This window comes from Trichomycterus rosablanca, chromosome 17 (assembly GCF_030014385.1).
Source record: "Trichomycterus rosablanca isolate fTriRos1 chromosome 17, fTriRos1.hap1, whole genome shotgun sequence".
Lineage (NCBI taxonomy): Eukaryota > Metazoa > Chordata > Actinopteri > Siluriformes > Trichomycteridae > Trichomycterus > Trichomycterus rosablanca.
This window is the reverse complement of record NC_086004.1, coordinates 8949966-8976094: the sequence shown is the minus strand read 5'-3', so window position 1 is coordinate 8976094 and position 26129 is coordinate 8949966. Positions and strand designations below refer to the sequence as shown.

The following is a 26129-nucleotide window of genomic DNA, read 5'->3' as shown; positions in this document are numbered from 1 at the left end:
AGGGTTGCGGTGGGTCTTATTCATCGGACAAAATGCAGGAAACACCCCGAAAAGGTTGCCAGTCCATTACAGGGCACAGACACACATTCACACACACACTCACACTTGGGACCATTTGTGGTAGCTCCAGTTGGCCTGACTGGATGTGTTTGGACTGGAGCACCCAAAGGAAACCCACAAAGGGAGAACATGCCAATCCACATAGAAAGGATCAAAGACAAGAATCAAACCCAGGTGCTTCTTCCTGTGAGGCAACAGCGCTACAGACTTGGTGGCACCGTGCCACCCCATTTTAATACAAGAACAAAAAAATGAGCGCAGTGGGATATTCCGCTTGCACATTAGCACCGAGTTTCTGAACTCCTCGGTTCAAAACTCGGTGTTGCCTCCGATCGGCTGGGCAGCGTCTAGCGGGCATAATTGGCAATGCCTGCAGGAGATACTAATTGACAAAGACAAAATTGAGTGAGCTAAATTGGGAGGAAAATGGGGAGAAAATGCATAATTTAGCTCCTTAGCATGATCTTCTTGATTTTACAAACATACCATCTCACCATATCTCATTTTTATTTTATTACACAAAAATTCTTAAAAATCTACTTTTAATCAGTGTTTGTTTAAAATGCTATTCACCTCCCAAGTGTTTTCCTGGTATCTCTAATAAACAGTAACAAGCCCAGTTTAAAATATTCATTTACAGGACAACACAAACTGATCCTATCTCCCACAGTGGGTACTTTCCAGCATTTTCACATGGTGAGTCACATAAACACATATCTGTTAAAAGAACAGAGAGCCGACTTATTCAGCAGCCAATGCAAAACTTATGCAAAGTTATGCAAATGATGAGTCTGGAACGTGCCACAACCACATCAACATTTTTATGAAGGGTCAGACAAAAGCTGTGTACTGAGACACACTGAGCAAGCAGGCTTGTTAGCTGCCAGTTGGGCCTGAGGCTGGATTAGGTTTCCTGAGCCGTCTGATGACAACCTCTTTAAAGCTAACAACTGTCCAGCTGACTACTTTCTCTCTTGCAGACACAGAACGTGCTTTAACAAGCTCGGAGCAACTGAAAGATCCTGGTAGACAGGACCTAATTTAATGGGGATGCCTTCGTAAAAAAAGGGAAGGAAAACACTAAAAACTTACCCTTTGTTAAACTGATTTCCTACTTTTTCCTCCTCTTTGGATTAAGCGATTCACCTTAAAGCATTTTTTTCACTAACTTATGTAAATTATTATGTAACTACAGTGAATATTATAGAATTGTTTGTGTATTTCTCTTTTTAATTGAGATTAATGAGCAATAAACAAGTAATTTAACTACAGAATGATTAAAAAAATTACATGTACTGTATGAACTAGCCAATCCCCATACCTTAACCTAATTAGGATGCTATGGCATGACCTGAAGTAAGAAATCACCTAACCCACCCAAAAATAACAATAATGCTGCTAAATACAGCAGTTGCACTGTGAATGATTAGTCATTGTATTTAAAGAAGACATGCAAGTATAAAAGTGTTTCTATTCTGACTAGCCTGTAAAATACTAACACACTAACTTCATTCACATTGACATCTTGGATTATATCGCTCAGCTTATCTGTTTTTTGTGCACCTCAGAGCTGTCATCAAAATTATACATGCAAATACAGTATGGAGAACTGGAAGCAAAATGAGATATATTAGAGGGGGCAGGCAGAAAGAGTTGTAAAGACCTATCTGGTCACCTGGGGTCATGCTGACAGCCTTTGAGCAGCACATACAAATAACTGTAGGGAAAAGGAGCAGGTGATAACAGTGTAACAGTCTCCAGCCCCCACCCCACTCGCCAGCACGCTCATACAGTGAAAGGGTGAATGTGTGTGTCAGCGTGTCAGAAAGTGAGGTCTCTTTGTAAGCATATACCTCCACTCAGGAGAAAGGAGGGTTAGATGGGCATTCAGAGGCAAATGAGCGGGGAATCGGCAGCTTGGAGATGGAAAGTCCGTAAGAAAAGGCCTCCGAGGGGTGCGAGACGCTACAGCCAGAGCAGAGCCGGCCAGAACGGCTGTAGGTCAACTGTGCCATCCGTGGAGATAAATATGTATAACGTGCTATTGTTTGCTCAGCGTGTGTACAGCATATATTCCATCAGGCGTGATGGGTTTGACAGTTTGTTTTTGGTGGCCTAAAAAGAAAGAGGCCATACATGGTGAACAATTTCTTACAGACAGCTGAAGCGTGAAACTGATCTGGTACCAGACATATTCCATATCCCAGAATTCCAGGTCTTTTCATCTTGCTTCATCAAATAGTCCAGGGTGTTAGGATACACTATAGTCATAATTATGTGGAAAGCCCCTTAATTATTGAGTTTGGGTGTTGTAGTTACAATTATTGCTAACAGTGTATAAATCAGTTATATAAATGTAATAATATGCTTTTGTGTGGCAGGGGTGCGCCCCCGTGAGAGGTCAATAAAGAAATGGTCTAACAAGCTTGATGTAAAGGAACTCCAATGGCGTACACAAAGCCCTAAACCCTACTGAAGAATTTGTAGTAAATTGAAACTTTGATTGTTAGTCAGGCTTCTCGTTCAACAACAGCAATTGATCTTTCAACTAAATGGGCATACATTACCACAGATGCATTCCAAATTCTTGTGGAAAGCCTTCCCAGTGAAATGAAAGCTATTACAGTGGTAAAGAGGGCACCATCTTGTAAAAATGCCCATGGTTTTGGAATGGGATATTCAACAAGATTATGGCCGGGTGGTCACATATTTTCAGCTATATTAGGTAACCTCAGCATGTTAATTTTTTTAACTAAATCTATTTATTTACTCTCTTATTTATATTTCATTCATTCAACTGACTGCCTTTTCCTGGTCAGGTTCACGCTGGGTCAAGCACCACCCGAAAACAATAGGGTACCAGTGGACCAAACACACACGAACACACACATTTTAATTTGGGTGGGAATTTAAAATCTAACTAAATCTACCTTCTGCATGCTTTGTTAGTTAGGAGGAAATCAGGACCCAGGAGAAGTCAACGTAAACACAAAGAGTACATGCAAATGTCCTGCATGTCTGGTGCATTAGAAACAACGTCAATAATGATTCACTTACAAATTGAAATCCATTTCGATAGCTACATGGGCAACACTGTGACCATATTTTGAATGTGGTTCACTTACTGATGCTAATGCATGAATCTGATCTAATTTTGGCCTAACTAGTTCACTCATATAGTTCAGAACTTCACAAGACACGGCCAGGGATTACATCAGATAATGTAGCGCTGCAACACGTACAAATTGAAATACATTTCAAATGCTACATGCAAATAGCAATTCTATTCAAGACCACCGTGCAATTGTAAGCATGGCTAGAAAACAAGATGGATGATGGCATTCCTCCGTTCTAATTGGCTTTGAATGTTTTAATTCTCTATCTGTCCCCTTCTGTGAAGACAATGTAAACAACATTCCTAAAGGCACATGAACGGTGCCAATGCTTGCCAAAAGAATAGGACTGACTTATCAATCAGATAGCCCAGATTTTCCCTGATGCATGTGTAAACGTTGCTTATAATGCTACAAAGTTCATGTCAATTGTTTAACCTGTGTCAGTTCAACACTGCCTAATAAATGTATTGTCAGATTTTAAATACAATAAAATGCTTTTTTCAATCATTTTGATGATATTAGTACAGTAGAATAAAATGAGGTCAAAGAAACATTTAAAAGAATGCATGACCATCTTATATTAAACATATCACATATATACCTCAACGTCTGGTTCATCCCTTCATAAAAATAGGAGAAATATAAAATCACAGCCATGACGCCTATTTCAGGCCAATTCTCACAACTTACTCAATAATGTGGACTAAGTTGCATTCAGATTGTTGAATCAAAAATAAAACTTGCATGTAGCTTGATATTTAAGCACGCAATATGATCTAACAAGCCAAATCAAACAGGTTACACCTGGTAGCACCATCTTAGAAAAAATGCTTTCAGCAGAAAAATTTATATGGCGATTGAAATGGTGCACTGTATTGTGCATTCCTGGATAGAACCTATTCTCCTCCTCAGAAAAGTCAAGGTTTAAGCATACTGAGTGTAGTAAAGGACAATAGTCCATCATTTCTTCATCACATTCTTCAAAATGATTTAAGAATTATCCAAAAATACTGCTGAATTTAATACTAAGAACATGACTGGATCGAAGTCAAATTGATAATTGAATTTCAGTTTGTGGCCATTTAAAAAACAACATTTTTCAATCACTGTACAATAACAGAAACTTTGTACATTTTCAGAGGAAGTGATATTTTTCACACTCAGTTTGGCTAACGTGGTTGGCCTTCTGTAGGCCTTGTTGAATTTTGGGCCACTGGTAATCTGCCTTCTCTTTCATGAACCTCTATTGTCCCAGGGGTCTTTTCCTCTTCTAAATGCCCTTGGACCCTTGGTGCACCCCTCCCAATTCCCTAAGCAGAGTGAGTGAAGGGCCAGTGCAGGCCACCCCTGCACAGCAGAGGGACCCCAGCTCTCCCTGTTTGCGGATCACTAAACAGGACAATCACTCTATCCATCTTTTCACGAGCCTTTGTGGTGCCCACCCTGGCTTCAGAAAAGGGACTCTTTCAGTGGGTGAACTTTTTCTGCCTCTCTCTCACTCACTCTTTCCTCTCCTTTTTGATATGTTTTCTCGGGGGTGGGAGTGGAGAATTTTGTAGCGTAAAACAGCAACCCCCCCACACACACACATCCAAACTTTGTGTCTATTATTGCAAGTCCCCACACCCTTTTCTAGCACATATTAAGAATATGAAGAGGAGTCAGGACATCAAAGCTGGAGATGGACTAAGAGGAAGAATGGAATTCCCTAAACAGGGGAAGAAGGTTAAATGGAGGAGGGGGCTCAAAACTATAGCTCTGCTGTTAACTAGTAAACTGCCTACATGACAATCCAATAAATGGTCGCTTTATTTTTATTATAATAATTGCATAGACTTACATTATGATGTTTTATATTATGTTTACAAACTTGATATTAAATGCTCATTTTTTATAGTGACATCACAATAACTCTTATCATTAAATTCCAAATGAACATATATATATATATATATATATATATATATATATATATATTAGGGCTGTCAAACGATTAAATTTTTTAATCGCGATTAATCTCAGAATTTCATATAGTTAATCGCGATTAATCACATTAAAAAAAATCTGTGTAAATGTTATAGAAAACAAGGATTTTTAAGTGAAATGTTACAATTAAAATGGTGAACACATTTTATGCTAAATGTACTGATGTTAAAAACTGCTGGGACAAGAGAAAACTGTAAGGGAGTTTATTCACTCACATACTAGGCAGTAAATGTCAGATTGTAGGTTAGAATTTCTCCATCAGCAAACATTGTAGATCAGCGGTGCTTTAGGTGGGATAAGGCGTAGTTATTGTATCAGACTTTTCTGTGGTTGTATCGTGACGATGGTTTGATGGACGTTTCTACACGAAGTGAGTGTGTTTTGACCCTTTGGGGCTTCCATAGTTCATGAACTAACGTGCTCGACTCAGCTTTCCGGTATTCGGTACAGAAGAAGAAGTTAATTAAGTGTAATAAAGTGTTCTGCTCCCGACAACTTGTGAATATAGCGTGTATTTATTTCTTTATTATGCAAGTGCATCACTACCACGATCGGTTACATTATGTTAACAAACCGCAAATGAAAAACGGTGGCAAGTCCGACATTAAAACGTTTGTTCTACCAGTCAAGTGTCAACATGAACTAGAATTTGCGTTAATGGCACTAATTTTTTTAATCGCGTTAAATTGAGATTGCGTTAATGCGTTATTATCGCGTTAACTTCGACAGCCCTAATATATATATATATTTATTTATTTTTTACAAATTTGTTTAAAATGTATTTAAAAAGTTTTTTTTTATTTGTTGATTTATTTGTGCACAAACTGGCACTGTCTTGGCTTCAGTTTTGTTTCAGAATATCTATGTGCATATGGAATGTTTACAGTACGTATTTATGAGTATACATTATGATTTCACAGACAAAATATGGCTATGACTAAGCAACCACAATACTGGGTTTTTTTTATTAGCAGCATTATTCTAACAGCCCAGTGCAGTTGTTGCATTTGTTAAGCTGTTGCTATAAATAAATAAATGAGTAAATAAATATTTAAAGAAATTAATTAATTAATATTTAAAGCAATTAATAAATAAATGAATAATTTGTTACATACTGCACATTGTGTTTAGCTGTGACATTTAGGTACATAGCAGAACCAAACGTGGATTCTGAAATAATTTATATATATTTTACAAAATATTATCTTACTGTTTTTATACTGCAGATAGAGTTTATACTGCAGAGCTTTAATGACTTGGGGTCTATTACCATATTCTACTATGCAATGTGTGGAGTTGCTCCTTCGACATCACATAAATATGTTACTCTTCTAAATTATTCTGGGTGTGAAAGAGGGTGTTGGTGCCCAACAACAGACTTGTCCAGGGTGTAATCCAACCTTGTGCTTTCTAGACTCTAAATGTAACTGTATATAATAACTAAATATAAAACAATCAAATGATCTTCCAATCAATTAAATAAATAAAAACAACTACATTATAATAAAGCAATCTGTAAGGGGACAATGGTTTATAGGTCCTGCAGACATAACATAGGTATGACTCAGTAACCATAAGTCATTTGCCATGATTTGCATGACATAAATAATCATTTCTACATCAAAAAGTCTATACTATACCTGACAAATTGCTCTGATGCAGATCCCAGACATGTTTATTTGTGTATTTGACATGTAAATATACATGTATTAGCATTTCCTATTGTAAAGTTTGGGGGTAAATGGCCCTAAGCAAAAGAGTGCTTTGACAAAACAAAGATCCTTTGAAGGGGCCCTCCAATCTTAATCTCATAGCCAAGCATTTAGACTAGGAGGATGAAGCATTGTGTATGTGGCTTAACATACGTAGTTGATGGGTGTTGCAAGAACACTCTTGGCACCCATACAGCAAACTACACACTTTACACATGTGATTATGCATGCATGCCAACACACAATCTTCAGTATGTCAGAGGCTGTCGGGCTAATGTCGGGTATGTATGTATGTACGAATTCATGAGCGCAATTTCTGGCCCTTGAACTGCTGGATAGTTGCAGTGTCGACGAACGACCATAAGATAATGCAGCCTCTATGTGTGCTAATTGATAGAGCACTAAAGAGAATGCACAAACCCTTATAACCTTTGTCCTTCGTTCTCGCTATACAGTATGTCTTTGTTAAGAGGCACGGATGTCCGATTTACTGAATAGAGACTTACTTATTAGCTCCTGTAAAACTTGGTGACATCAAACTACTTCCACATAGCACTGCCTCAGTCCTACTATTTCTGAGCCTGTTATGGAAAGTAAAATGTCAGCAAATGTCAGAGAAAAGACAAAAGCATGATTCTATTACACGATCAACAGAGAAAAGTGTAACTAATATGCAGGGAAAGGGTGAAAACTTTAAAATCGTTTTATCCATTTGTCTTTGTTGAAAGTGAGCCTGCTGCTGTGTCCGTGAGTGTGTTTCCATGTGTATGTATAAGTGGTAGGGCCATTTGCCTTCATTTGGCACCACATTTATCTTCATTGCCATTAGTGGAATAAAAGATGACTATTGGGAAAGAATGCATAGCTTTGGAAGGGACTGATCTCCTACAATGAAGCTTTGGGGGCAAAGGGTCTTAAAGAGCCACCGTCATAAAGGGGTGTAAGATGAAAGTGCATTCTACCAGAGTATTTGTTCTTTTCTATAAAGGAAGATCCTAAAGGGGTTTAGAAATGTTTGAGAATGACAGCAGGTGTAAAACGACATAAAATGCTGCATTTCTCAGTGATAAACTATCAGAACACGTCATCTCTGTTTCTTTCTAGCACTTCTCTTATAATCAGTAACAATGTGATTGATTAAATATTTTAATACTTCAAGGATGCAAATAATATAATAAATGTATTCATTGTTAGGGATGTTATATTTAATATTATATTTAGCATATTTAAAACATTAAAACTAAGTTAATTTTATAGCATACTACAACAATAATTAACCAATGAATTATGGTTCCTTAATGTAGAACATGGGTGGGATTTTAAGCTCATAAATCTTATGTGCATGTCAGATGCTGATGGATCTGAATTGTGCAAAAAAGTTTAATGTTTAATGAATAAAACAAACCCAAACATGTATTAACTTTATAACAGTTGTTCTGTAATACCACTTACCGAATGCATCACCACTCCTTGTCTGTTCATTAGAGCTGCAATTTATTGTTGCATTTAGGGGGGTTGGGGAACATTTCCAGGGCCCAGGATTTATGATTTTGGAGACATCACAGGTTAGACTTTTTCAATGGAGACCAATGAGGCGCTGGAGTCCCACTGCTTCCTCTCTGCATTGATGAGCTTCCCTGGTGGCCCTCACTGAAGTCTCTGAGGAATCTCTGCTCAAAAACCCTGAATCAAGCCTAAACTTTTCCATGGGTTTCCACTGCAAAATTGCTTTAGTCCCAACATTACAGGGGTAAAAGTATAGAAGGGTATGAAGAGCAAAAGTGTGTATTTTAAAACAATAGTTAAAACAGTGAGATCAAATGATTGTGGATATTGTTCAAAAATTATTTATAATTAGTATCTTTAAAAAATCTCAACCACAGTTAGATAGAAATCATACAATCAGCATTAAATGTAAATGTGTGCAAATGGAAGGTTCAGAATGATACATTTTCTTTGTTATAATTTAGTTTTGCTAAAACAAAAATGTACAGCATTTTCTTTAATTCTGGCATTTATTGGTCTTCTCTTATTTGAGCTCATTAGAAAACATGTTATATGTCTTTTGCAGATATAAACAATTTGTCAGATATATAAAATGTACAATTGATTCAACTGAAATTAATGCTTTGTGGTAGCCAAGCCGTGATTTTAGGCAGCAGTGGTCTGCCATTGTAGCTAAATCAGCATCCATAAACAGTAAAAGCACGACTATTAACATTTACAACATCTAGCTACAGAAAGTAGAAATAATTAGTGATATGTAAAATTCTCAAAATTTCCAGTTTTCTCTGGGATTGTTTACAAAAAACCTTTAGACTAATTTGAAAACTGACTTGAGAGTGCTTCAATGATCATACACAATAACCATGTTGGCGAACAGTATACTTCTATTTTCTGCTGAAAAAACAGCAGTCTATGACTTCATAGGCATAAGTATAAACATATATTCTAATGTAAAGAGCTAATATAATTATTTACTTGATTAACCAGGATAATCATGAATACAAAACTGAGCAGGGGTGTGTAGCTTGTGTAGCAGCTACAGTACTAAGTAAAAATAATTTTACAAATCTGTTAGCTCCAAACTACTCATTATTACTGTCATATAAGCCCCCCTTTACTTCCAAAAAAGATGGAATTTGGAATTCAGCTGGACAATGCTTTAGAGTAGATGAAATGGGCTTAGTGAGCAGCAGGAGCCTAATTGAAACCAGTACACGGCAGAGCAGGACAGGGTCAGAGAGCCTGCAGGTATAACGTCAGTTGGAAGGATTAGTCCAGGTGATTGGCGAGCAATAATTCCCTCATTAGGTCACTGATAGTCCTGCGGTGAGCAATATTGCTGCTTTTACAGCCATAATAATTGCACACGACTCCAACCTTGTATGACTCCAACCATATGTAATGCCTTTTAACTAAGATAAAAGTTGAAAATAAACTTAGCAGGAAGTTAATAACCTACAAAACTGCAATACATCGCATATGTATGTTTTATCAAACCCTGAAACAATATTTGATTTGATTGAATAATTGATTGCTTATTGATTAATTTATCAGTGTAGTTTACCAGAAATATAAAATGTTTATATTGTTTCTGAAAATCTTGGTGACAATTTTGAACATTTACTTTAAACACATATTTAACATGCAGACAGATATATTTTATATTCATTTTAAAAATGTACATGCTACTGAAAAGCAACGGCTTACAGAGACTAATATACTTAGAGGAGATATACTTAGTACATAGAAATATTGCATTGATTTTTTTATATTATTAAAATACTTTATTTACTTTCAAATATTTGGAATTATAAAGTTGAGTGAGATGCTGCTCATATATAATAATAATAATAATAATAATAATAACAGATTATTTTGTTTGATAGTTAGTTATGTAAAGTTGTATATTTGGCAGCTGTTTCTGAGTATACTGAATTTTAGAAAATTTTAGCTCATGCCATAGTATTTCAGTTCCACAGTTTGTTCATACTGAAATTCCTGTCTGTGGTTGTAAACTTGTTATACACTTTAACACTTTGCCAAAACAAAAGGGCAAATGGATTTTTCTTTTTTATATGTATATAAGTTTTAGTACACAGTTTGATGAGTGTGTCATGTACCAGTGAGTGAATACTTTCATTAACATGAAAATGGAAATTTAGAAAGTGGTGCAGAACTTCAACTGAAATGGTGCTAAAACTGTGCTGGGGGAGCAGAGGGGCATTCAGCAGCAATTAGACCAACACCCTGTTTGAAACGAGGACCACGCTTTGTCCTTTTGTTTCTTAATCTCTGCTCTGTCCTGGTTTTAATACAGCCACTTGCCCCTGGGTATACAGAGAGAGTTATTTATTATGCTCTTGTCCTTACATTGAACACAGGTTTGTATGTCTATTTAAAATATCATTTTAATAGAGACTATCTGTGTCTCCGCCTTATCACTAGTCCTCACCGTTTAAATAATTTTTACTGCACTTTTACAAGAGTTCTTATGAAATTACAAACTTTAAACAAGTGTACAAGTGTGTAGCAGCACAAATCATGTTATACTGATTGTTATAATCTAGAATTCCTGTGTAGTCATGTTTTATGACACAGTAACAAATCAGTTGGTAAATAGTAGTTTCACCAGGTAAAAAACAAACAAACTGGCTTTATAGCATAGGTTATTAAGCATTTTATTAACAGAATCACACCGATGGTCAAAGAAGTTTCATGTCATAATACTAACTGCAACAGTTCATTGTGTTCATTTAACAGTAAAAGTAACTATATTACTATGTCATAATTTTGTAGTAATATGTCATTAGTACAGGACTCTTTCATGTGTCATTACAGGCAAGCAGGCAATGACCTGAGAAGCACAACTATGTTACACAAAATACTTTACATGTTCCTTCTAATACCTAAATGTTTTTTATAAATATAGAGAGAAGTAATCAGCGGTGGGGATCAAACATCAGTCACTCAAGCTGTGCACTATCAACATTACCTGCTGTGCCACCGTGCCATCCTAAATGACACAATAAACCAAAAACTACAAACAATAAAGCCCATCTTAATACCTTTTGTGCCCCATCAAGGGATTAACATTTTAACATGCAAATATCAGTAGCTTTAAATGCAGTATGTATACGTTCATTTGTTCACTCTCACAAACCACTTTGCTACATGACAAGTCTTGCATCATCAAGAACTTTTGGCCATGTTGTGTAATACTACAGTACTAATAGTAATAGGCACATTGTCACTAGATATAAACTATATACTAGATATAACTATAAAAAAAGTCTTTAAGCTTTTTTATTTGCCATGGGATTATGTAAAGTGATTTGAGGACAGACCGCCTTAATATCCACTTGATTTAACAGACTGTTTTGCAATACACGATTTTTTCTTAATGAATTAGGCTATCTCTGAAATACTTATTTTTAGATATGGATTAAGGTGTTTCTAAATTTACATTTACAATTAATGAAACCATTTAATGCACTCATACAAATCATTTTTATATAATGCTGCTAAAACCTTACCACAATTCTGTTAATGATATTAGTCACGTGACCTTAGTAATGTTGGGTAACTATTAAAACTCATGCTCACTTCATCACAATGACTGAATCACTCAATTTACAGTCATTTTAACCCATTAAACATGACTTTCAATGTTTTCTTAAGAACATAAGTGATTCGTAAGTCTATTGCACTTTTCTTTTTATACACTGATCATTACTGAAGAAATAAAAAGCTTTTAAAAGCTTTTTTTAAGCTTTTTGTCTTTTAAACGTTTTACTCACTAAAATAATAGTGACTAGGATATGTTGGATGAAGTAAGAGTCGTCTGTGCTGAACGGAGCATGTGCAAGACCTTTAAACTTCCTGTTAATTTACCGTACTAATCATAGAAATAGCGCACACACAAACTCACATGGCTTCTCAATCAACAAAGACTTGAATATAGCTGTAACAGCTCCTGATTCTCTGAACCACTTTAACAGGTAAGTTTTTAATAAACTGGAAATGCGTATGCACTAAACGTAATATAAACATGAATAAATCCAATAAAGACATTAATCTACAAGTGTGTTTGTCCTCAAATACCTGTGAATAAAAACTCTTTCAAACAAAATACAGCTTGTGCAGAGTGGTTTTTAAAACAATATACAAAGTAACACAGTATAAAGTAACACACAAATAACTAAATGTAGTCACACATACATTATGTATCTACATAGAAGTATAAGAGAAAAAAAACTCACTTAGCAACTTTATCATACAATGTGTCGTAAAGTCATTAACAAAAATAAAAAAGATAAAAGTATTTCACTGTAGCCTCACAGCAAGAAGGGTTCGATGGGGTTCGATCCCCAGGTGGGGTGGTCCGGGTCCTTTCTGTGTGGAGTTTGCATGTTCTCTTCGTGTCTGCGTGGGTTTACTCCGGGTGCTCCGGTTTCCTCCAACCGTCCAAAGACATGCAAGTAAGGTAAATTGGAGATCCAAAATTGCCCGTGACTGTGTTTGATATAACCTTGTGAACTGATGAATCTTGTGTAATGAATAACTACCGTTCCTATTATGAATGTAACCAAAGTGTAAAATCCTAATAAAACAAACAAACAAAAAGATAAACAAAATGAAGTAGATTAAGTAAGTACACAATAAAAAATATGTTATATATATATATATATATATATATATATATATATATATATATATATATATGTACAATAAGCATGTTTATATAAATAATTTAAATGTATCACTAGACAAAAATCTTTGTCTAGTCCTTGTGAATAAAGCAAGCTTTTGTTTTTACAATTTCAGTAAACTACAATTTTAATCAACTTCGTGAAAATAACTTAGTTTATTAAAAATGTGCTAGTAAACATTTGCTTGAATTTTCATTTTAAAAGTTTGTTCTATGTACTCCAACCATTTTGGGGGGAAATACAGTTAAATACTAAGTTGTGGAAACACTTCGTCTGTTCTTACCAAGTTTTTTTTATTATTAGAAATGTGGATGTTAACAGCAACAGGTAATTTTGAGTGCGTGTATATTAGATGCTACGTGGTATTAAAAGTAGCAGGAATGTAAGGAATTTGCAGGGCTCCAGTTCATCGAGCAGCAACAGTACTGAGGTCTTTAAAGTGAGAGCGCCCCTGTATGAGCAAAACTATTAACACCACACAGGTTGTACTGTCAAAGTTTCCCAAATAAACACCCAATATAAGCAATTTAAGCGATTTTAGGTATTTTACTTTGGAATATGGGAAGCGACACATGTTGTGATAAGTAATAGGTCTGATACGTTTTAATGATTGAATTTTTCACTATTAGTAAAGACATTGAAAGGAATGCGGTCAGATGAAAGGCTTGTACCGCAGATCTGCCTGACAACTGAACTTTCCCCTCATTGGTTTAGGCTCACTTCTGTTTCCTCCTCTTCCTTATGTGCAACAAAGGAACATTTCAAAACTTTTTACAAACGTTTTTAATGGTTATGATTAAAGCACGAATGGAGTTGTTAAAGTAATAATATGCATTGTTCTTTAAAGGTGCAGTATAAACACAAAACGAATGTGTAAGTAAAGTACATTTAGTGAAGTATGAATCATAAAGGTAGTATTTATTGTTTAGAAAGTATGTAGTTTCTTACATAAATACAATAGCTGAAATACCACAAGTCACTTTTCAATGTCTAAACACATTTTTTGTTTTTGGCCTAAATTACAAAGCCATTTGCACTTTTATTGTGTGTATTGGTTTATTATTTTTTATTCTATTTATTCAATTACATCGTGTGTACAACATTACTTGTGTACTTAATTCTATGTACTTTTATACTTTTGTACTTTAATTCTCTGTACTTTAATACTTTTACTTTAATGTACTGGAGCTGCTGTAATAAGTGACTTTCCCTATGGGATTAACAAAGTTATCTATCTATCTATCTATCTATCTATCTATCTATCTATCTATCTATCTATCTATTTAAAACAAATAAAACAAGGAACACACTCCTCACAGCGTTCAAAATATTTAATTAAATGACATTTTGTTGCATGCCTAAAAGCATTGTGATGTTTTGAACTTATAACCGAAAAGTTTGGAGCTAAACTAGAATGAAATTTAGTTGTAGCTCTTTGATAGGAGTTAGCAGACTTTCTAAAAGAAAAGGTAGAGAAATTCGCCTGCTATACCGCCCCCTACCAATCACTGCCCATGCACATCAGACCACAAGTCTTGCCATACTTTTTTGATACCCACCAAACAGCGTTTCTGCCCCCTGTTTAGAAAAAGGCCTCCTCCTCTGGTGCCTTCCCCCTGGTTTTCACCCCCCCAGCCCATAACCGTTCGCCATCCGGGGTAAAAAGGACCTCCCATGGGCTGCAAAAAGTCATTTAAGAATTATCTCTGTGCTGAAGCAGACAGCGTCTCTCTCTCTCTCTCTCTCTCTCTTACACACCCGCACACGCGCGCGCAAACACTGGGGCCGCTGCTGGTTGCTTTCATCTTCCCCTTAACAACAGTGCACGTCACACGCTGTAGCTGAGAAAGGGAGTTTAGTCAGGCGGAGCGGCGGCGGCTCATTTGTTCAGAGACCTGCACGCAGCAAGAGCGGCTTCATCCGTGCAAACCTCCGATCCTCCGTCCTGCCGAACCACCAGCGCTTTTTTTCCCTTTTCAACTTTTCTTTCTCTGTGCCAAAGTCCGACTGCAGCACCGAAGCCATGGAGCACCAGCTGTTTTGCTGCGAGGTGGATACCATAAGAAGAGCTTACCACGATGCCAACTTGTTGAATGACCGAGTTTTACACACTTTGCTTAAAGCCGAGGAAAACTACCTCCCATCGTCCAATTATTTTAAATGCGTGCAGAAAGAAATTGTACCCAAAATGAGGAAAATCGTCGCCACATGGATGCTAGAGGTTTGTAGCTTACGACCCGACTTTTTTCCTTACATTACACAACTTTGTCTCAAGATGTTTGTCCCTTATGCTCTTTGGACCCGATCAAGTCCAGGCCCATTCCTTAATAACAACATATTTCAACACATTTCCCTCTTGTTGTCATCTTTTCCTTTTGATATAAATCCCTAATTATTACTAAATGACATGTTTTACTTTTTTAAATCTGCTTGGAGAAGGTAACGTTCCCAAGATCATCTTCCGAGCTCTTCCTCTCGTTTTCTCTCGAACATCTTTATCGAATTGTGTACAACATTTTGGAACTTGCGTGCTTCGTTTCGTTTGAACTTAAAGTAAGCTAAAATGCATTTTATACGAATTTATTTCAATTTAATATCAATGTACACGTATGCAATCCCACTCGTGCCAGTAGCCTATTATGCGCCATCTTTGCTGTCGTGTGGAGAAGTTATTTTAATATCTTAAAAATTCCTAATTAATCTAAATAGTGTCATTTCTTGAATATAATTGCTTAATGTTAGGTCTTTTAGTCATATCTATAATTTAAAGATGATTCCTAGAACTGTTATTAACATTTAAGCGTTAAAACTTTTGTTTCAGTTTTGCTATGCCTCATGCACGACGTCCCTGAAGGTCGGACTAAAAATAAGATATTTTATTAATTTCTGAGAACATTATCCCAACTTTAATATTCGGATTATAATCTTTATGAGTTGCTTTGGATTTACATCTGATTTTGGTGCGATTTGTTGGACTAGTATAATTTATATTAATTTTTGAAATGTGTTCGGGTTCTTAAAGCCGCATGTACCGCATGCCCCTGGACTCCATGTGAAATTAAATTCATTTGAATCACTTTTCGTTGTCGGATGCGATTTTTCTTTGTTTTGATCGATACAATACACTTGGCTGAACATTTACATATGATTTGTACGCGTCAAAACAATTTTCTAATATTTTTAAATATTTTTTGAAAAGATGACGAACTAGAAATTGGCTCTGCAAACCTCGTTCCGGACGCCACCTTTGTGTATTAGGAAGCAACAACCACTAGCATCTACTGCTAACTGCAGCATATATACAAACAATTAACGTAAAAAAAACTTGGTAAATTAATTACATAAATACTTTATACCACGTTTAATCCCTAATGATCCCTTTAAAATTACATATTCTTTATTGCGTTCCTATCCGATGTTAAATGAAAAAAAGGTTTAAAATAAATTTAAATGACGACAAATGGTTACATAAAAAATTATTGTTTTTTATTTATTGCAAGTTATACGAGTGCGTATTTTTAGAGCTGTCAGAGTATTTGTTCTTGGCCATGCTTTAAGTGCTGTATACTCATTTAAATTTCTTTTCAGGTGTGCGAAGAACAGAAGTGTGAAGAAGAGGTTTTCCCATTGGCTATGAATTACTTGGACAGATATCTGTCTGTCGAACACACTAAAAAGACCCAACTACAGCTGCTGGGAGCCGCCTGCATGTTCTTGGCCTCCAAAATGAAGGAAACAGTACCATTAACAGCCGAGAAGCTATGTATATATACGGACAACTCCATCCGGCCCTGCGAATTATTGGTAATTACATGTTAATTGTAGATTTGACCAATCACAACGCAGTTTGCAAGACTTGTACACATTGTTGCTGATTTTACTGAGTTATAAGTGCACTAAGCAGGCTATGGGATGCATGCAGACAGAAAGAACGTATTAATAAGATACATTTTCTTAAAAGCTATTAAAATCAGATATCATTTTAAAATTTGCCCTTAACTGAGTAAGTCAGGAGCAGGTAAATTGAACTGAGAGATTGCACTATCTAGAGGCCAGATGTTTTAGTGCTCAGTTACCAAAAATGGACTTCTGAAAACTTTTTTAGCTAAACCCTTGCACTTTGATGTGTTCCCTACAGCAAACGGAGCTACTTGTACTAAATAAGCTAAAGTGGGATCTAGCATCGGTTACTCCACATGACTTCTTTGAACATTTCCTCACCAAGCTGCCAATCCATCAGAGCGCCAAACAGATACTACGCAAACATGCACAAACTTTTGTGGCTCTCTGTGCAACAGGTATGTAAGATGTTTCCACATTGATCTTTATGGTTTTAAGGAGTTCTGTAGACTGGAGAAGTATGATAATTATCTCTTTTGAACTGACATGTCAGGTTGTTCTCTGTTGCGAAACACTTGCATGGAACAAAATGGAGTGTTTAGAGGTTTTAGGTCTGTTTAGCCTGTTTCAAATTGCAATCAGAAAGACTTTTTATTGGGATGGAAAGAACGGCCCTAATTCCTTGTGCAGAGGTATTATAAACTGATGTGAGCGTCTGTGAGTGAGAGAAAGCCTGTTGCCTTTTGTGGTGATTGCTGTGTTTGCACCATGCCTCAGCAGAGGCCCCAATGCCTTACAGCAGCTGCCTGCTAATGTTCATTGTGTTAGCACATTCAGTTTTATGAAAGCTATCTAAAGCTTTTTTGCAAGATGAAACAGTTATACAGTGTACTATAGGTTTGTGATAGTTACTTAGTTGTCTCTTACTTTAATCTGTTTTTTATCAGGCTATAATTTTTTCTATAAGGATCATTTTTGGTTTGGGTCATTTGGCTCTATTGTTTTTAACCTTTTGCATTCATCACAGTCAGTTATTTGTCTAAAGTAGCCTTTAGTGTTTTAGGAAGGATACCTCCGCCTCATCACTTTCTTTTCTTTTTTGTGTGTATTTTGCCATTGTGGGTATCTGCAGTTTGCACCCCATTTATCTTTACGACCTCTATATCTTTTGGCCAGTGGCTTGGGATGGCTGCCAGGAAGATTGTGATTGGGTGGCTGGTAAAAGGCATAAATAGATTTCAAAGATGGCTCTGGTGCGTTTATGTTCAACTTGTCCTAACACTTGCACCCTGGTAGCTGGCCTAGGCAATGTTAGTCTGCTACCTATGAGAGGAGCTGTTGTGTTCTTCTGCTGCAGTCTCCATGTGTGGGCAGAACCCAGAGTAAGTGATTGAGTGAGTGAGCAAGAGTGAGAAAGAAAGGGGGAAAAGTCCCTATTGATTTAGAATGTCTTCCCTCTCATGCAGGCAGTGTGGGAAGACAAGTTACCACTGAGAGAGCACTCACATTTCAGCCACTTTGTGTAGAGGGAACAGCGAATGGAGCTTTATATGTATAAAAGCTTTTGCTTGGGTGTGTTAATAAATATAAAATGTATCTGCATTGCATTAGTGGAGGAAAGGGGTACAGTCCCAAGACCTACAGCAAAGTTTCCAACCTCATAAAAAAAATCCTAAATGCCTGAAACCTTAGATCAGTGTCCCCCCAAAACATAAGGTACTGTCCCATGCCACAGCTGCCTTTATTTTGATTTAGTCATGCCATGGTTCATTATGATCCCTTCCATAATGTGACTCAATTTTGGACTTTCTCTTTTCTTGCCATTTATTGGTTACGTTAGTAGATTCAAGGCTCTGAAGGATTGAGTTTAAGATTTGTATTTTTTCTGTGTTTTACAGATGTCAACTTCATTGCAAGCCCTCCTTCCATGATTGCAGCAGGAAGTGTGGCTGCTGCTGTACAGGGTCTCTACTTAAAGGGTAGTGACAACTCTCTTTCCTCCCAAAACCTCACCAACTTTCTCTCCCAAGTCATCAGAAGTGACCCCGTAAGTTTCACACCCCATTGACGAATTTGCAAACAACAGGTCAAGTTGCGCCAAGAATTAAACAAGTTTTCGAAACTAACATCAATTTCCTTTTTCTTTCACAGGACTGTCTTCGATCCTGCCAGGAGCAGATCGAGTCTCTGCTGGAGTCGAGTCTGAGACAGGCACAGCAGCAAAGCATCTCCACAGAGAGCAAACGAGTGGAGGAGGATGTGGACCTCTCATGCACCCCCACAGACGTCAGGGACATTAACATCTGAGGGTGCTGCTGTTTATCTCTAGAGCGTTTATTGTTGGGTTATGGGCTTTGACCAGAGGCTTCATTGGGACTAAAGGGCGCACAGGCCCCAAGTGGAACCCCTGCCAACACCTTGACCAATCTTAATCAGTCCCTCCAAGTGCCCTCGCTGTTGACTCCTTTGTGGCACCCACTGTGGCCTTCATGATTGGGCTGTTGCAGGCCAGGACCACCAGAAGAGGACAAGAGAAGGATGAAAACCCTGATTGTACATTGCTACTTTCTTTCAGGCCCTGCTCATATTACCTGAAAAAAAGACACAAAAATGTATAGGTAATCTAGGATTTTTGAATTGCGACAGCTATATTTATGTAGCTGACTTGTCTGATCACAGATGAGGATATAGTTGGTAATTTTATTTCAAATGTGTCAACCATTATTTGAAAGAGAAGAGGCATTGTTTTGTATGTTTTATCTCTTTCTTTTAGCTAGCATAACGTCACATGCTAAGTCACCATGGCAATTTTTTTTGCAGTCTAGGCATGTGTATGTATCTCCTTGCTTATGCGTTTAGTCACTTTATTCTATTGTCTAGACTTCTTAAAGCTCTAACATGTCTCTCTTCTCTTTCAAAATGGTTCCTGTAACCCTAGTATATTTTTGTTGAGCATGTGTTATACTATGTTGTGATTTAGAGGCCTGTGGATTGCCAAAGCTGAGGCTTTAACTTAAAATCAGAAAGAACCATTGATTTTTTCCCCCGTCAAAATTCCTTTTTTGTTTGTTTGTTTCTTTCTTTATTCTCACTGCCAATGCCATCACTGGCACAATAAGCTTCTTACTTGCTTTCTTTGTTACACTCGCAGTGCAATCCACAGTCTACTTTCCTTTTAGATTTATGTATTACCTGAAACCATTCCATTTAAAAAAAAAACAGCACTTTCGGTCCGTCTTGTATGGCTGACTTATGAAAAAAATCCACATTTGTAAAACAAAACTGAAAAATATGGAATGGAGTAGGAATTGAGGACAGGTATGTTTCCTGTCTGCAGCACGGAGCAGGTCTCTTTATGGTATTATAGGTTAGCGAAAGAGATGGAAATGAAACTAATTCTCAGATTAGCAGAGGAGCAATAATACAGCACCACCACTATCCTCCTGCCTGAGATGGACAGATGCTGGAGAACGTCAAGGTGCAATCCCGATAAGAATCAAATCTACCACCCTTAATCTCCACACACCTTTCACGTTCAGGTGCATTGATGACACTAAAATAGCTATTTGAAAGATTGAGAACTATTTATTTTGCTCTGTTTCCCTCACAAGGCCAGTATGGAGAGCAAAAACAGGACACGGTGTGCTAGACTTTGAGAAACACCATAGTTCAGAGCTGACATACTCGGATCAGTATCGATTGTAAGAGAAAACAAAGTGCTGTAGCCTCTAGAAGATTTTGCACAAGCTCCTAAGATGTCTTTACTGAGTTCTCTGTGGAGGGGGACGAGAAAAATTAAGGGTGGTAGAAGTGGCAAAGGGGTATCGCCTGGACATCAGAAAGTAACTGCAGAACTAAGGTGTTTGTACAATAAGAAAAGAAGAGAACATGGGAGCACACACTCCTCATATTTAGCTGCTATGGTGGGATTTTTGGCAAGTATGAACCTTTCAAATGAAAAGAAAATACAAAAAGACATGCTTTGTTCTCGTCTTGTTTTGCTGCTATTTTTGGTTTTGTCTATGTAAAATGTCAATATACTGCCATAGGTTTTGAATTTTCTCATAGAAAATTATGATATTGACATCTGTTTCTTTTAGGCTTTTTTATGTGATCAGTTTTTATTAATGTGATTTCTGCTCTATTCCAAAAAAGAGGAAAAAAGATTGAAAAATAGAGAAATATTCCTGTCTTACCCACAATACCTCAACCAGTCATGATTTAGCGATGATTTTATTTTATTTTCTCAAATCTGTCTTTTGTTTGACTTTGATATTCAGTGTCTGCTAGTCCTGTTAATGGATGTGCATTACGAAATTTCCTTCTGGGTCCTGATATAAGCAAGTAGAGAGCACATTAAATGAAATTGATGCCATGAACAGCTTGATTATATAACTCATTGAGTTTTTACCTGTTTCGTTGAGAGACTGTATGCCCCCTCCTCTTTAAGGCCATTTTGGCCTAGACTAAGTGTATTTATAAAGCTGTTCAAATTGAAGCAGGTATGATGAGTTTGTGATTTAAAGTGAGCCAGAGTGTTATATGGATTCGACACAGCTCCCATGCTAATGTATCTTGTTTGCAACATGAAAGGCTTGGCGTGTTTCCATCGCATGTCATTATCACAATAAATTGCAAGTAGATACAATCACTAGCCTATCTTTTCTTCTTTATATCATATTCATATGACATTTGAAATTGTGCAACTGTCCTAAGTTGCAAGTGCTATTTTATACTTTTTATACTTCCAATTATATCAGATTTAGAGCTGACCCTAATTCTCCTACCCCTTTTTAGCCATAGATATGGTGCTGCTATACATCCTGCATTTTGACTGGAGATGGTGATTTCTTATAAAGATCCAGCTTTGAGCTGTACAATAAGCTACTGGCTAATCCAGGACCCAGGGGGACAAAACCACACAATATCCTCTGTTTAGTATCAGGAATGTTTGTTACCTCAAGACAAAAAAAAAAGGTTAATTGTCTAACAAGGCATTTGTCATGCGAAAAAAAGAGAAAAAGAAGAAGAGACAAGACAGTGTGGAGGTTTTCACCCGTTGTTTTCTATTGAATGTGCAAAGAGAGATATTGACTCGGAGAACGGAGAAGTCATTGCATCCTCCCATCCCCACACCCTAAAAAGCTTGGCTTTGTGTCTTGATTCTGGTGTAAATGAGGGCAGTTGCTCTTAGTCTTTTAGTCTTGAATGGTGTTTATTACAGACGGGTCACAGGTCAACCAAGGACATTCTAGTACATATGTTGATGACCCAGAAATAAAATGTCACTTCATGTGTATTTTTTTTTCCATTTTATTTCAACCAGATGCTGGTCCGAAATGCTCAATCTTTATCTGGAGACCCATTCTAGACATGATGTTAACTAGAATAAAAGTTAAGCTTGAAAAACCAACTATAGTGTCTGCTTTCTTTCTCTTTATTAACAGTGAATGAAATACTGACTGAATGCTTTCTGGGTTTCTATATTTCAAGCATAAAATGATATAAAATCATTACATTGTATAAAATGATACCATAAATAGACAAGTATTATTATTTATTGGTTGCTCTTTGATATGTCAGAAGATTCAGTCATTTTATACTTGGGTATCAACTTCAACTACATTTAGCTAAAATCAATAATAGCTCTTTTACCCACACTTCATCTAGGCATGATAAGCCGTAGCCTAGTGGTTAAGGTACTGGACTAGTGATCAGAAGGTCGCTGGTTCAAGCCCCACCACTGCTAGATTGCTGCTGTTGGGCCCTTGAGCAAGGCCCTTAACCCTTAATTGCTCAGACTGTATACTGTAAATGCAATGTAGGTCGCTTTGGATAAAGGCGTCTGCTAAATGCCTAAAAGGTAAATGTAAATGATAAGTTGAAGCCATAAATAGTTTTATTCATTAACTGGTTGGTTTTACCTGTTAAAATTGAAGGTAGAAATAATGAGTTGTTGATTTAAAGTGAGCCACAGTGTAGTGGCATTGCTAATGTATCAGAAGCTGGAGATCACACAAAAAGATTGCCATGTTTCCATCAGATGTCATTATCACAAAATGTCAAATTCTTGTCTTGCATTTTTTTCTTATAAAGTTCAAAACCTGAGCAAAAAATTAAGAGTAGTTTCCCTTATCTGGGGTACAATTATCAGGTTAGGGGTTGAACCTATATGACAATAACTACTAACTCCAATTATTTTGCATTTACTGCAAATTTATATCTAAATCCTATTTAATATACAGTATATGTTGGTCCGTTCCACTGCCACCGTTCATGCAGCGAATATGCTTGTGCTCACAGACAAAGTCAGTATCAATATTGACAAAAGATTGTGATTTGTGCATCTTTGTATGGAATGTTTCAAAATGCTCCCATTAAAACCTTTTTGAGTGCGTTTTAGGCATCAAATTTGATATATGTTTATAGTTACAAAATACAATTAAATACAAATAAAGCCAGAACATTAAAAATTATTTCTTTGTACTTCTGTCAGTTAAAGAAAGTTAGAAAGAGTTAAAGTAACAAATCAAATTTTTGTTTGTTTGTTTAGGTTTGTATATTATATTTACAGACCGGGTGGCATGGTGGCTAAGTGGGTAGCACTGTCGCCTCACAGCAAGAAGGTCCTGGGTTCGATCCCCAGGTGGGACGGTCTGGGTCCTTTCTGTGTGGAGTTTGCATGTTCTCCCCGTGTCTGCGTGGGTTTCCTCCAAATGAGGTGAATTGGAGACCAAAATTGTCTATGACTGTGTTTGACATTAAAAACTTGTGAACTGATGATTCTTGTGTAACAAATAACTACCGTTTCTGTCATGAATGTAACCAAAATGTGTAAAACGTGAAAAATCCTAATAAATAATTTAACGAAACTCGTTTTTCAAAAATCACAAATTTCAAAGATGTTTACAGAAAAGTGTCACATTTCACGGCAGTCATTAAATAACTCATAAATTGAATGATAGAATAAATTAAAGCTACAATAAACAGCACAGCCTACCTGACTGTAAAACCAGCGACAATCTAACAAATACTCGTCTGTGTTTTGACCCCCCACCCTCCTCCTGCATCCATAGAATTGGTTGGGAGTTTTTTCAAACTCAGTTACCCGAGTCGTGTTTTTACCTGCTTTACACTTCGATATCTCTGACATTTTGACTAACCGATTGCTAAATCAATTGCCGTAGGATTGCTAGGACCAGTATTATGCAGCAATTAACCAGTAAATGTGCAGCACGGAAAACGTTACATCGATAAACACAAAGCTTACATTTTGAATTTCACAGCAAATTGCACGTTACACAGGAAACAGCTCATTTCACGGTCCATGATGCAATGTTCACGGCCGTGAATTAGGTAGAATATTAATTATATTATCACTCTAGGCTTGCTCAGTGAGGCATGTGAAATATCTCTCACTGTATATGTTAAATGTCTGTAAAATTGTTTTAGGACAATTATTTATTTATTATGATTTTAACGTCACTTTGGTTACATTCATGACAGGAACGGTAAATACTCATTACACAAGGTTCATTAGTTTCATATCAAACAAAGTCATGGACAATTTAGTATCTCCAATTCACCTCACTTGCATGTCTTTGGACTGTAGGAGAAAACCCACACAGACATGGGGAGAGCATGCAAACTCCACACAGAAGGGACCCAGACCGCCCCACCTGGGGATCGAACCCAGGACCTTCTTGCTGAGAGGCAACAGTGCTATTCACTGAGCCATCGTGCCACCCCTTTGAGGCAATTTTTTAGGGCATATTTATTTTACAGAACCTATTGTATTCACCTGTTAACAACAGGTTTAGAACTCGAAAAGCAATCAGTCACACTTTATGTATATATCATACCATAGACAGGCTGGCTGGGTTTAGCAAAGAAAATAAAAAGGAAAAGGAACTCAGACTATTTCACACACACTCATCAGTCTTTGGCTTTTGGCATCCTCATGTTTGTGGTTTCAGAGGAAAGAGCAAGATTGCTTCCCACTCTTCAGCAAAGGCAAAAAAAAAGACCGCTCTGAACGTGTGACTTCTATAGCGTGAACATGACTGACTACCCAGGTTCCAGGCTGGTGGCTATAGAAATAGTTTCAACATAAGGTATCACAACAAAGCACAGACCTACAGTGATGTGGTTTTCAAGGATTAAGAAGTCCTGACTCACAATATAACACAATCCCTGCAAATCCCCCCCAAAGTGTGCATTTCTGTCTGACCTGTCGGAGGAAAAGCATTTACAACCTGACCTTCCAAATCCAATATACTTTCAGCCACATAATGTACGGAACAGCTGGTGGTTTATATATATATATATATATATATACAGGGGTTGGACAATGAAACTGAAACACCTGTCATTTTAGTGTTGGAGGTTTCATGGCTAAATTGGACCAGTCTGGTGGCCAATCTTCATTAATTGCACATTGCACCAGTAAGAGCAGAGTGTGAAGGTTCAATTAGCAGGGTAAGAGCACAGTTTTGCTCAAAATATTGCAATGCACACAACATTATGGGTGACACACCAGAGTTCAAAAGAGGACAAATTGTTGGTGCACGTCTTGCTGGCGCATCTGTGACCAAGACAGCAAGTCTTTGTGATGTATCAAGAGCCACGGTATCCAGGGTAATGTCAGCATACCACCAAGAAGGACAAACCACATCCAACAGGATTAACTGTGGACGCAAGAGGAAGCTGTCTGAAAGGGATGTTCGGGTGCTAACCCGGATTGTATCCAAAAAACATAAAACCACGGCTGCCCAAATCACGGCAGGATTAAATGTGCACCTCAACTCTCCTGTTTCCACCAGAACTGTCCGTCGGGAGCTCCACAGGGTCAATATACACGGCCGGGCTGCTATAGCCAAACCTTTGGTCACTCGTGCCAATGCCAAACGTCGGTTTCAATCTTGGGCTGTGGACAATGTGAAACATGTATTGTTCTCTGATGAGTCCACCTTTACTGTTTTCCCCACATCCGGGAGAGTTACGGTGTGGAGAAGCCCCAAAGAAGCATACCACCCAGACTGTTGCATGCCCAGAGTGAAGCATGGGGGTGGATCAGTGATGGTTTGGGCTGCCATATCATGGCATTCCCTTGGCCCAATACTTGTGCTAGATGGGCGCGTCACTGCCAAGGACTACCGAACCATTCTGGAGGACCATGTGCATCCAATGGTTCAAACATT

General features: G+C 37.3%; 1 protein-coding gene across 1 annotated transcript; it reads left to right on the top strand.

Moving 5' to 3' along the window:
- Positions 1-14922: 14922 nt before the first annotated feature.
- On the top strand, positions 14923-22335 carry ccnd1 (cyclin D1). The gene is made up of 5 exons (XM_063013005.1): positions 14923-15310; positions 16678-16893; positions 17228-17387; positions 18828-18976; positions 19081-22335. Exons 1-5 carry the CDS (start codon positions 15113-15115, stop codon positions 19234-19236), a joined length of 879 nt encoding a protein of 292 aa, XP_062869075.1. The 5' UTR covers positions 14923-15112; the 3' UTR covers positions 19237-22335.
- The last annotated feature ends 3794 nt before the right edge of the window (positions 22336-26129 follow it).

Excerpts from the sequence above, each read along its gene's own strand:
- ccnd1 (XM_063013005.1), top strand. The coding sequence starts at position 15,113 with ATGGAGCACCAGCTGTTTTGCTGCGAGGTGGATACCATAAGAAGAGCT. Across the intron at positions 16,894-17,227 it reads TCCGGCCCTGCGAATTATTG|CAAACGGAGCTACTTGTACT; the intron begins GTAATTACATGT and ends TGTTCCCTACAG. Across the intron at positions 18,977-19,080 it reads AAGTCATCAGAAGTGACCCC|GACTGTCTTCGATCCTGCCA; the intron begins GTAAGTTTCACA and ends TTTCTTTCACAG.